Source organism: Mytilus galloprovincialis, chromosome 5 (assembly GCF_965363235.1).
Source record: "Mytilus galloprovincialis chromosome 5, xbMytGall1.hap1.1, whole genome shotgun sequence".
Lineage (NCBI taxonomy): Eukaryota > Metazoa > Mollusca > Bivalvia > Mytilida > Mytilidae > Mytilus > Mytilus galloprovincialis.
Window position 1 is genome coordinate 10257542 of NC_134842.1, and position 13172 is coordinate 10270713.

At 32.3% G+C, this 13172-nt stretch overlaps 1 protein-coding gene across 4 annotated transcripts in view; it reads left to right on the forward strand.

The window, feature by feature from the left end:
• Positions 1-3844: 3844 nt before the first annotated feature.
• LOC143075118 (uncharacterized) overlaps positions 3845-13172 on the forward strand; it is a 103026-nt gene continuing 93698 nt past the window's right edge. Inside the window, exons 1-2 of one of the 4 annotated variants that reach the window (XM_076250421.1) lie at positions 3845-3943; positions 8985-9180. In XM_076250421.1, the coding sequence (XP_076106536.1) occupies positions 9036-9180 (145 nt within the window). In that variant the 5' untranslated portion in view covers positions 3845-3943; positions 8985-9035. The remainder of the gene's footprint in view (positions 3944-8984; positions 9181-13172) is intronic. The other 3 variants (XM_076250420.1, XM_076250419.1, XM_076250426.1) reach the window with 3 other exon arrangements.

A 13172-nucleotide genomic window follows, 5' to 3' on the forward strand; every position in this document is an offset into this window, starting at 1 on the left:
AATAAACAAGGTGTTATACATAAACACGTAGCCACGTTCAATTATTTTACCTCATTAGATCAAACTAATTTTTCTAATCATTATTAGACTGCTATTCGTTTGGGAGGCTTAAATATGTAGTTTCTGTTGCAATTGCCCTACCGTTGTCAAATTTGAAATATTATTCAAACTTAGATCGGTTAGGACATTTTTGATTTTTTTGTTTGAGGACTGCCCTCAATGCAGTTATAACATCTAAACTGTCACAACCTTTGGAAATTTAAAATTGTACCAGTTCACATCGAAAATAACTATTTTCATTTGGCATATCTTTGCAATCTTTGCGCCGTGTTTGGAAATTTTAAAATTGTATCAGCGTCTGTGGTGTTCGCTTAAATTGTATACATTTCGAGATTTAAAAAAAGTTTCTCAGTTTGAATATTTTTACATGATTCATTTGACATCGTGCTATTATTGAAAAAGGATATCAGTTATCCGAAATATCTAATATTTGTTCATTTTATAGTTATTTAATGGTGATGTTGTACCCTTTTTGACTTGTTTTATATAATATTTTGTAGTGTACAGAATCCTATTACATGATCCATCGCCCTGTAAGATTGATCGTTGACTATTTATTCAGTCATTATATATATATATATATATATTCTTTTCAAATGTAACACCATGATTTATCGCAAAAAAAAGAATTGTGTTGCAATTAGTTTTCGAGTGTTAATTACATTGACTAGACTTTTAGTAACTCATGAATTTTATATCTTGAAGGCATATATGTGATCCGTCATGACATTTCCAGGCTTATGAAGGTAGAACGTAATTGTTAGAAAAATTATAAACATGATAAATATGTGAAGAAGAGATAAACACTTTCCTTGGCTTCTTTTTTGCGGACGCCGAACTATACATCATATATAAGATTTGAAGACGTTTTACTTTATCGTTTGAAGTGAAAAATATTTGAATTAATTTTAAATTGATACACACAAAAGAAAAAAAAAAATCTCTGCTCTATAGATTTTCTTTCATAAATGGAGTCTGTACGGGGCGCCGAATGGGACTCTGGTTTTGTACTCGAAATTCAATTTTGTACGGACAAAAGTAAGTTTTGTTCAACAAAAATGAGTTCAGTTTAACAAAATTTGTAGCATACTACAAATTTAAAATTTTGTATACTACAAATTTTAAATTTTGTCATAAAAAATTATCTTTCAGTGGACAAACGTTACTTTTGTCATGACAAAATTTATTTTTGTAACACAGACTTTACTTTTGTTACCTAATTTGAAAATTGGGCGACAAAAGTCAATTTTGTCTGCAAATTTGTTCAGTTTGGATTCTGTGAACTACTTTGCATACAAAATCGACTTTTGTGAGACAAAATTGACTTTTGTGAGACAAAATTGACATTTATGAGACAAAACTAACTTTTGTGAGACAAAATTGACAAAATTGAATTTTGTCTCTCAAAATTTAGTTTTGTCTCAAAAAGTAATTTTTGTCTCACAAAATTGAAGTTTGTCGTCACAAAATTGACTTTTGTGAGACAAAATTGACTTTTATGAGACAAAATTGACTTTTGTGAGACAAAATACAAAACTGAATTTTGTCTCAACAAAATTGAATTTTGTCTCACAAAATTGAATTTTGTCTCACAAAATTGAATTTTGCCTCACAAAAGTCAATTTTGTCTCACAAAAGTCAATTTTGTCTCACACAATTGACTTTTGTGTTTTAATTTCAATATCAGCTAACAAAAGTCAATTTTGTATGCAAATAAGTTTACATTTGCATACCTTTTTGACAAAATTTACTTTTGTCATGTCTACAAAAATGAATTTTGTCATGACAAAAATGAATTTATGAATTTTGTCATCACAAAATTGAAGTTCTCATAAAACAAATCTGTATTACATAGTTTTGTAAGACAAAACTGATTTTGTTCTGACAGAATTGAATTTTGTACAAAAAGCAAGAGTCCCATTCGGCGCCCCATAGTCTGAAATATAACCATAACAAATGTACCGTATCAAATGCATATAAGAGAACACCTACTTATAAACTGTTACGCGTCGCACATAATAAACACATGTCTTTAAATTAAGATTTGTTATACTATGTATAATAAATCTTGATTAAAAGGCATGCATAATAAATCTTAATTAAAAGAAGGAATTCTTAAAGCTTACTTTGACACATTTTAAACTAACTTCATTTCAGCAAGTTAAAATTACACTAGAACACACCCACGAAATCGCGAGCATATACAGCTTGTGAACTGTTGTAGGATGATTTTTTTTGTAAAAGATATTATGTATGGAGAATTTCATAAAAGTTATCAAAAGCCCTCTCCCTTTTTCCAAAGTCCGATATTTGTTTCTTTTCTGTTTAATTCAATTATTTTCGTGTTTCTGGCATCAAACCACAATTATTCTTCTCCTTTGCTACAATGCATCTTCTGGTAAAAGTCAAATTGAATTAAAAATTTGCACCGTTTCAAACATGCAAAAAATGTAACTGCTTATATATAGACCATTAATAGTCTAATAAAATATGCTTCTAGGACAACCCATTAGCGCTTTCTCTTTTGAGAGCTTTATTAACATGCTATATATATATAGATAGGTAGATAGGTAGGATATGAATCTTGTATAAATGACAAAGACCGACTAAGGCTAATTGACGGGTGGTCGGAGGAATTTAAAGAAATTCATATCCAGAAATCCCGAAATCGAAAAATATATTCCCGGCTCCCCCTAAGCATGACGGAATCAATATCCGGACTCCTTTTTTGTCGTTTTTCTCCAAAAATAACTCAATCTGAATAATCATAAGAATGGATGGCAAATTGCGACTATGCATGTTACATATAGAACACAGAGGCATGATGATTAATTTATCGTGGAAGGAAGAGAAGCGACACACAAAATGAGGTCTTCTCGTTTAATAGTATAGATGTTCTAAAATAGAGCTACAAAAAAATAAAATAAAAAATGCTCTGCTCTATAGATTTTCTTTCAAAAATATATCCACAATAAATGCACTGTATCAAATGCATACATGAGAACACCAAGACATACAAACTGTGTAAAAAAAGGAATTCTTAAAGCTTACTTTGACAAATTATAAACTAACATCGTTTCAACAAGTTTAAATTATATGTTCTAAAATAGAGCTAATATAAAAAGAAGATGTGGTATGATTGCCAATGAGACAACTATCCACAAAAGACCAAAATGACACAGAAATTAACAACTATAGGTCACCGTACGGCCTTCAACAATGAGCAAAGCTAAGAATTGTTTATATTGTACATATTGTAGTAAATTTAATTCTTAGAAGTGTTATTCGAATACGCTATTGAACATTACTAAGAGCTAATAAATACAATAATTTTGTGTTTTATAAATTAGTGCCTTCAATAAATAAAAGTCGTCATAGAACAGTCTCATTTTCATACCGTTATTCGAAATGACTCGTTTCATTGCTATTACAACAAATATGTCATAAAACATGACAGAGTTTTGTTTCGGAATATTATATAGATAAATATACAAAGAGCAAATTTTAGACAATGTACCCTCCTAAGCCTGGAAGTGGCTAGTCACATATATTATAGTTAACGGCGTTTTTTTTCACAATGATGTTCTACCACCATAAGCCTGGATATGTCGTGGCTGGTCATATATATGTCTACTGTTTATCATTATCAAAACAACACTTTCATTCTCAACATGCAAGTACAAAAGGAGTGACCAATGAGACATTATATAACACTGTGATAATCCGGGTTTAATTTATTTCTAATTTTAATGCACACACAGGGTTAAATTCAGTCGTCTGGATCAAATCAATTAAACCATTTCTCTTATAGTATATTATTGTATGGTAATTGAATCAACAAACGGACATTTAATCGACATGTAAAAGCAACAGCTAACTACAGGTATGTTAAATTTCAGTAAAACATTTATGGAGTTCGGATATTTCAACGTTTATCTTGCTCTATTTATTTATTTATCTCTTTTAGTTTTGTTTGTAACACCGCATTAAAAAGTTGATTTTTTGTAATGTCACCTTTAATTTCTTCTATAATATGGTCTAGAGATTATAAAGTTAAAACTGACCTTCTTGTTTAATGATCCCCAAGGGTGACTGGGGAATAGAAATATAATCACTTGGTCTTCTTCCGACGGGCAGTAAAACGCTTGCTAAAGTGGGGCGTCCGTTTGGCTTTGCGGGATGTATCAAGTTAGCAGTCACGTCCGTCAGAAGGGGACGTTAAATCCGATGCCTCGTGTAAAGAGAGTGCCACGCTCTTTGCACGTTAAGAACCCTTGCAAGAACTCTTTGAGGGGTCCGTAGGTGGCCTGTTGCAAGGCAAAATTTCTGTCCCTATCCAATATACCCTCATTTTTCAGTGGCAGTCCAAACTTCCCCGACCATCATCCTAGATGGCCTCTATTACAACAACCTACCTATTGTATTTATTGTGAACTTGTTCTCGTCCTGAATATGCATGAAATATTTGCCACTGGACGTTAAGCAACCAACAATCAATCAATCATCTTGTTTAATGCACTTAATCGTAGGACCGAACTGTTATTAGTCAATACTTGATATTTATTTGCTTCTCTGATGTATTGTACCATGGTGTGTTATAGAAATGTATTTGTATTTATTGAACTGATAAGCATGTCAGGAGCCTCTGGCCTTTGTTAGTCTTGTATTATTTTAATTTTAGTTTCTTGTGTACAATTTGGAAATTAGTATGGCGTTCATTATCACTGGACTAGTATATATTTGTTTAGGGGCCAGCTGAAGGACGCCTCCGGGTGCGGGAATTTCTCGCTACATTGAAGACCTGTTGGTGACCCTCTGCTGTTGTTTTTTATTTGGTCGGGTTGTTGTCTCTTTGACACATTCCCCATTTCCATTCTCAATTTTATGATGTGCTTAAAGTAATAAAGAATTGTAATATTGATCAGTGGTCACTCTTTCCTTGGCCATAATCGTATGATTCCACTTTACTTATAGGTTAGACAATACTTGTTCATGTTTTATGAAGATTTAAGCCCTCGGCGAAGCCTTAAATCTTCATAAAACATGACAAAGTATTGTCTGACCAATTTAGAACATATTCACACTTTCGAGTGACATAATAAACCTATCCTTTCCCATTGTAATATTCAAACCTAAATAAGAGTTCACTTTTTATAATGAACTAAATATAAAACATAGGTAATGATCATTTCAATGGAAATAGCACTGACAAAGTTTGGGAAGGATAAATTGTTTTTCTTCTGCTTCAGGTAAAATTTAATACTTTAATATATCTTTAGATTATTTTTATTTTAAAAAGCAACACAATGTTATATAAATCCCCTTTTTGAAATTTGATTTTTTTTTATAAGTATAAAACTCTCTGTATGAATATTTGAATTGAGACCATTCAACATTAAATGCTTACCTTTTATTGATAAATTTAAATGTATTGTGTTTCTACGAAAACAATCCTTTGCTTTATATATCAGCAGTCTGGCATTGTGTTTTTTTGAAAGAAAAAGAAAACAATTCCCTCAAATGTATGGTATATGAATTAAATAAATTTTTTTTATCCTTACCAATTTTATTTTTTTCTGTATTCTATATATGTTTACCGTTAGAAAATGCATGAAAATTTCAAAATTCAAAATGTTTTTATTTTAATCTTTGCTCTTTCATCTTTAATCCCAAGGAAAATGCCTTAGGGGATTTTTACACTTCGTTAGTGCAGCTATTAAGAGTTCACTTTCATAATTAACTGACAATGAAAAGTCATTCATGTATAGCATTTCATAGTGCATGGAAAACCATGTACTATGAAAATTAGTGGGAAAAAACTGACTTTTCATTGGACGAGAAGGGGTGAGTATGTTCTAACATATCTTACATAATCAGGTTTGGAAGAAACTCCCAAATGAGGGATATCCCTTAAACGAGGGACTGTTCCCCAGATATGCAGCTATTTTGATGTTGTAGAAAAGAAAAAAAAAAAAAAAAAAAAAGAAAAACTTAGCCTTTTTTAAAACTTAAAAGGGGGAAAAATCATTATACTTCGAACAACCTCTCTAAAAGAGGGGTCCTCTAATTTCCAATAATAAAGAAGATTGAAGTCCATGAATATTCCAAAATTCATAAAAATGTTTTGTCGATACTATAATACCAAATAGACGTCAAATTTTAAAATTTTAATAACTTTCTTAAAATTTCCTGGATTTCTACCAGACTTGGACAAAAGCTTGTTTATTATCATATTAAGATAGTATCCAAAAGTAAATTTTGTGAAAAAGTTCATCCATTTTTCCTTATTTTACCTATAAATGGACATTAATAAAATTGAGAATGGAAATGGGGAATGTGTCAAAGAGACAACAACCCGACCAAATAAAAAACAACAGCAGAGGGTCACCAACAGGTCTTCAATGTAGCGAGAAATTCCCGCACCCGGAGGCGTCCTTCAGCTGGCCCCTAAACAAATATATACTAGTCCAGTGATAATGAACGCCATACTAATTAAGTTCACTCTGTGGTTAAAGTTTTTAAAGTTTCAATAACTTTCTTAAACTAAGTATCCTGGATTTCTAAAAAACTTGGACAGAAGCTTGTTAATGGGGATAAAATAGTATCCAGAAGTAAATTTGTAAAATAAAAATCCATTTTTCAGTATTAAACTTATAAATGAATTTAGTATTTCTGCCAGGAAACATTACAGTCCGTCTGTGGTTAAAGTTTGGTTAAAATTTTAATAACTTTCTTAAATTATCCTGGATTTGTACCATACTTGGACAGAAGTTTGTTTATGATCAAAAGCTAGTATCTAGAAGTAAATTTTGTTAAAAATTTGTACCTGGTTATCCGTATTTTACTTATAAAAGGACTTAGTGTTTCTTCCAGTTGACATTACATACAGTCTGCAGTTAAAGATTTAAGTATTTATAGATTCATAAACTATATCCTGGATTTTTACCAAACTAGGACAGAAGTTTTTTTCAATCAAAATATAGTATCGAAAGGAATATTCAAATACGTGTCAATGCAATTGATTTAAAGGTTATAATAGGATGCTAACTTCCGAATTAGACTATTTACCTGAATTGTTATCACATAAACAACAGGAACAACACGACGGGTGCCATATGTGGAGCAGGATCTGCTTACCCTTCCGGAGCACCTGAGTTCACCCCAGTTTTTTGTGGGGTTCGTGTTGTTTATTCTTTAGTTTTCTATGTTGTGTCATGTGTACTGTTGTTTGTTTGTTTGTCTTTTTCATTTTTGGCCATGGCGTTGTCAGTTTATTTTCGATTTATGAGTTTGACTGTCCATCTGGTATCTGTCCCTCTTTTACCCTGATCTCCTTTTGGTATCAACACGTGTGTGTCGTCATAGCTCTCTTTTTTCAATAGGAAACAAATGGATAAATGTGACCGTCTGTCGACAATTTGTTATTTTTTTTTTCTGAAACAATATTTTTGGCACACAAGTTCTCTAGAAAAAAAAATAAATGTGTATATACTTCTATTTAACTCGTGTGCCCATTTGTTATGTACAGATAATGGTTAAAAAAACCGGTTAAGAGATGAGAAAAAAATTTAATGTGAAAACAATGTTCAACAAATGTAACTAACTTTCGGTGTTAACAGGATCTAAGGCATATACAAGGTTTTAATATCATATGCATACAAGTATCCTTATAACATGAAAAATAACCTAACATGACAAAAAGTACAAATCATATTCAAATAAACAACTTGCAGGTCAATTTTATATAGGTCGACACAGTGTTTAATTTAGATTTCAATACCATGTGCATCCTTATAACAAAAAAACAAAACAACATATATCATACTCAAAAGTACATGTAGGTCAGTGTTTCATAGGCCGACATGTGTTTAATAGCATCATTTCCTGAGTACAAAAAAGTCATCATACAAAAATATTTTCTAACTAGGAACTATAGTTGCTTTTTTTCCGTAAGTAGTAATACTTACAATTTTCAAATATATATAACAAAAATATATATAATAATGAATCTGTATACTTGTGGATGCAAGATTGTATGATTTGTTAACTTATAAAACTATTTAATATTTAATTCGCTGTAACAGTTTCATAAAAAAGGCACTGAAAAGGCTTCTTTTATTTACCCCAAAAGTACAGGCCCGTAGCCAGGAATTTCCAAGGGGAGGTTCGTTGGACTCATGAACTCGACTTTAACAGTCACAATTTGAACAAAACGTTGACTTTAACAGTGCTTATTTGATTTCAAGGGGGGGGGGGGGGGGGGGTTCGTCCGAACCCCCCGAACCCTCTGGCTACGGGTATGAAGTACATGAATAGATAACTTAATATGTACAAGTTAACAAAACACGTTTTTCTCTCAATACCTTGATTCTTCGGATATCTGATTTACATTAAGAGCGTGATTGTAGTTTGTTTAACACCCGGTGGTAAATATACGTTGAAAGTACGTCAATATGTACGTTGACAGTGGATCTTCAAGTGCCCGTGGTCACGTCACGTTTAAACCAAGTGCGTTTACCCTAAAATTTCAGTGTGGTACATTACACAAGAATGTAACCTTTGATCAAAATGTGTGCTTTATAATTTGTACTGGTTTGGTACAAAATTAAAGTTAAAACTTTTTTTGATATATAACATTGATGCAAATTATTTCTGGCACGTGACATTTCTTTCAACTTAGTCACAATATAAATAATTATGACATCTTGGTCATTTTCAATTTTTTCAGTGAAGGCGTCACACAATTTAAAAAAAAAGCCTTTCAAGACGTCATAATTATTTGGACTACCCTAAATCTTATTTTTGATGTATGATATATGTAAAAATATATAAAAAAATAAGACAGTTTTGGCCAGGTTTGCGTTTACTGCAGATAAAATTAAATGGTAAAATGAAGATCGATACATAACACATTCTGATTATAGATTTCAAGGAAACAAAAAGTGGCTTTATTATACGTTCCACTTTGCTATTTGATGGTTAGAGAAATGAAGACGAAAGCCTCCACTTCACAGCTAGTCGTTCGGAACCTGGTTGTTTCTGTGAAGACAAAGCACATTCTATATGGAGTTAACACAGGGGCACAGAGTGGAGACCTTCTTGCCATCATGGGCCCTACAGGTAAAATATGGTGTAATCAATCATGCATAACTAGTAATTTTTTAACCCTTCATAGCTTGCTTTTCGACATGAACGAAGACTCCGTGTTGAAGACCGTACTTTGACCTACATGTGTATAATGGTTTACTTTTATAAATTGTCACTTGGATGGCCATGGATAGTTGTCTCATTGGCACTCATACCATATCTTCTGATATTTATACAATACATATATACCATTTTGAACCATGAAACTCTATTTGATACCATATTTCGAAAAGTCTCAATCAGGTTATTAACAAAATCTTGGCGATTAATATGCAGACATTATACATCAGTGGCATGTATTACAAATGTTTGTATGTACATGTGTTTATTACTGTAAATACATAATTATTACAAAAAAAAAAGATACAGCCCGTAACAGAGTAGTGATCGAATTCGCGTTTCTTTACCGTCAGAATAAGTTACGTTATCGACAAACTTATTTCAGAAGTGACATAATTTAGTTTTCTTCATCGACAAAATATTTCATGTCCAACGTGTAAGTTTTCATTGTTTAAGTCGAAGTTTTTTTAACACAGTAAAACATTTTTTATAATCAACCTCTGTCATTGGCATTTTCATTTTAATGGTAAAGGATTGCTCAATGTAGATATTATATACTGCACTGTGAATATTAATGGGATTCAACACTGTAATAGTTTTTCTTTCGTCTGATACAGAATACCCCATATCTTTCCTTGTTCATACCTATCTGTTTATTATGTCCCCTGGATTATGTCAATCATACATTGTCGCAATACCGACATGCTTGTACTTTGTCACAAAAAAAAAAACTGAAATAAATTTCCTTCACATCGAAGTAAAAAATACAAATGTACCCTTTAACATTTGAAATGTTGAAGACATAATTGCTCTATATCTTAAGTTATTGACGAATATTTGAAATTTAAACCTCTATAAGATGCGATGTACGGCATTTCATTTTATCATTGGTAATGATCCATATCTGACAGAGAAGAAATATTCATAATTATCAGAAAGTTTTCATAAATATTGTTAGATACCACTAATCGTTCCAACAATCAAGACAACAGAGACAAACAGGGGAAAAAATATGAAAATGAAAAGATATGACTTAAGTGTTAGCATGTTCACGGAGACGGCACTCAATTTACAAAAAAAATAATTGATGTTTTAAGGAACTGTAGAGGTCTCCACAGGTTTTTAACAAGGGTATAATTCAAAACCTTGAATATGAAAGCCTCGAAATCCATGATACTTTTTCTGTGCGGTAGTTATATCTACAAAATCCAATCATGTACACGACATATAATATTCATACATTATATAAAAAAGAAGATGTGGTATTATTGCCAATGAGACAACTATCCACAAAAGACCAAAATGACACAGACATTAACAACTATAGGTCACCGTACGGCCTTCAACAATGTGCAAAACCCATACCGCATAGTCAGCTACAAAAGGCCCCGATAAGACAATGTAAAACAATTCAAACGAGAAAACTAACGGCCTTATTTATGTAAAAAAAGAACGAAAAACAAATATGTAACACATAAACAAACGACAACCACTGAATTACAGGCTCCTGACTTGGGACAGGCACATACATAAATAATGTGGTGGGGTTAAACATGTTAGCGGGATCCCAACCCTACCCCTAACCTGGGACAGTGGTATTACAGTACAACATAAGAACGAACTATAATCAAAGCGCGAAAGCACTGTAAAGGCAGTTAAATACAGGTTGTGTGTATTTCTAGTCCAGTCATATCATTATCTTCCATAGAACAGAGGTGGTTTGTAGTGTTTAAGATTTAGAGTTCTCTTGTACCTAGTTCACCTATATCTATAGTCTACTGTTTACAGTATATTTTTTGTACCTCGCCATGAAATGCATTTTTAAGACATAAGAACTTTTCTTTTTTAATGTAAATCAAAACTATTTTTAATTATTGATTATATACACATATTCAATTACTCCTATCCTATGAAAAATAATTCACAAAGATTGACTAGTCTCCGTACTGTGTGTATTGCTAGAACATCAAGTAACATAATGGTAAATGTACATAGTAACATATCAACTCTTTTGAAGACAGAACTTTTTTTAACTTCTCCCTCCAAGCAAAATTATTTTTCAGTATAAACATGATAAAGTAATCTACAGGTATTAATGACCTATAGACTCTCAAGAGCCTGTGTCACTCACCTTGGACGGTCTATGTGCATATTAAACAATGGACAAATATAAAATGACAAAATTGTGTTTTTGGTGATGGGAATGTGTATGTAGATCTTTCTTTACTGAACATTTTTGGAGCTACAATTATCTCTATCTATAATAAACATGGCCCAGTATTTACAATTGAAAACATTTTTTAAAAATTAACAAAAAATACAAAAATTTATGAAAATTGTTAAAAATTTACTATAAAGGGCAATAACTCTTTAAGGGGTCAACTTACAATTTTGGTCATGTTGACTTACAATGTATTTATAGATCTTACTTTGCAGAACATTATTGCTGTTTACAGTTTATCTCTATCTATAATAATATTTAAGATAATAACCAAACTCTGCAAAATTTCCTTCAAATTACTAATTCGGGGGCAGCAATCCATCAACGGGTTGTCAGATTTGTCTGAAAATTCCTGGGCAGATAGATCTTCACTGAAGAGACAATTTCACCCTTTGTCAGATTTGCTCTGAATGCTTTGGTTTCAGAGTTATAAGCCAAAATCTACATTTTACCCGTATGTTCTATTTTAGCCATGGTGGCCATCTCGGTTGGTTGACCGGGTCAAACCACACATTTTTGTCGAGCCTGCAACTTTTGTTGCAGAAAGCTCGACATAGGGATAGTGATCCGGCGGCGGCGGCGGCTACGGCGGCGGCGTTAGCTCATTTCTTAAAAGCTTTATATTTTAGAAGGTGGAAGACCTGGATGCTTCATACTTTGTTTATAGATGCTTCATGTTACGAAGTTTCCGTCAGTCACATGTCCAATGTCCTTGACCTCATTTTCATGGTTCAGTGACCACTTGAAAAAAAAGTTCAAATTTTTTGTAATGTTGAATTCTCTCTAATTATAAGTAATAGGATAACTATATTTGATATGTGCGTACCTTGCAAGGTCCTCATGTCTGTCAGACAGTTTTCACTTGACCTCGACCTCATTTCATGGATCAGTGAACAAGGTTAAGTTTTGGTGGTCAAGTCCATATCTCAGATACTATAAGCAATAGGGCTAGTATATTCGGTGTATGGAAGGACTGTAAGGTGTACATGTCCAACTGGCAGGTGTCATCTGACCTTGACCTCATTTTCATGGTTCAGTGGTTATAGTTAAATTTTTATGTTTTGGTCTGTTTTTCTCATACTATATGCAATAGGTCTACTATATTTGTTGTATGGAATGATTGTAAAGTGTACATGTCTGGCGGGCAGATGTCATGTGACCTTGACCTCATTTTCATGGTTCAGTGGTCAAAAGTTAAGTTTTTGAGTTTTGGTCTTTTTATCTAATACTACATGCCATAGGTCAACTATATTTGGTGTATGGAAATATTTTATGATCTTTATGTCAGTTGCGCAGGTTTTACTTGACCGTGACCTCATTTTCACAGTTCATTGCACAGTGTTAAGTTTTTGTGTTTTGGTCTATTTTTCTTAAACTATAAGTAATGTGTCAACTATATATGTTGTATAGAAGCATTGTTAGCTGTACATGTCTGCCTGGCATGGTTCATCTGACCTTGACCTTATTTTCAAGGTTCATTGGTCTTTGTTTAATTATCTTGGTTAATGTTAAGTTTATGTGACAGTTGTAATCAAGCTTTATACTTAGGACTATCAACATAATATCAATGATTAGTATAGAAGGCGAGACATTTCAGCGTGTGCACTCTTGTTTAAATTAGATACCGCAATGATGATTTTGGCTAAGTTTGGTTAAATTTGGCACAGTAGTTTCAAAGAAGATT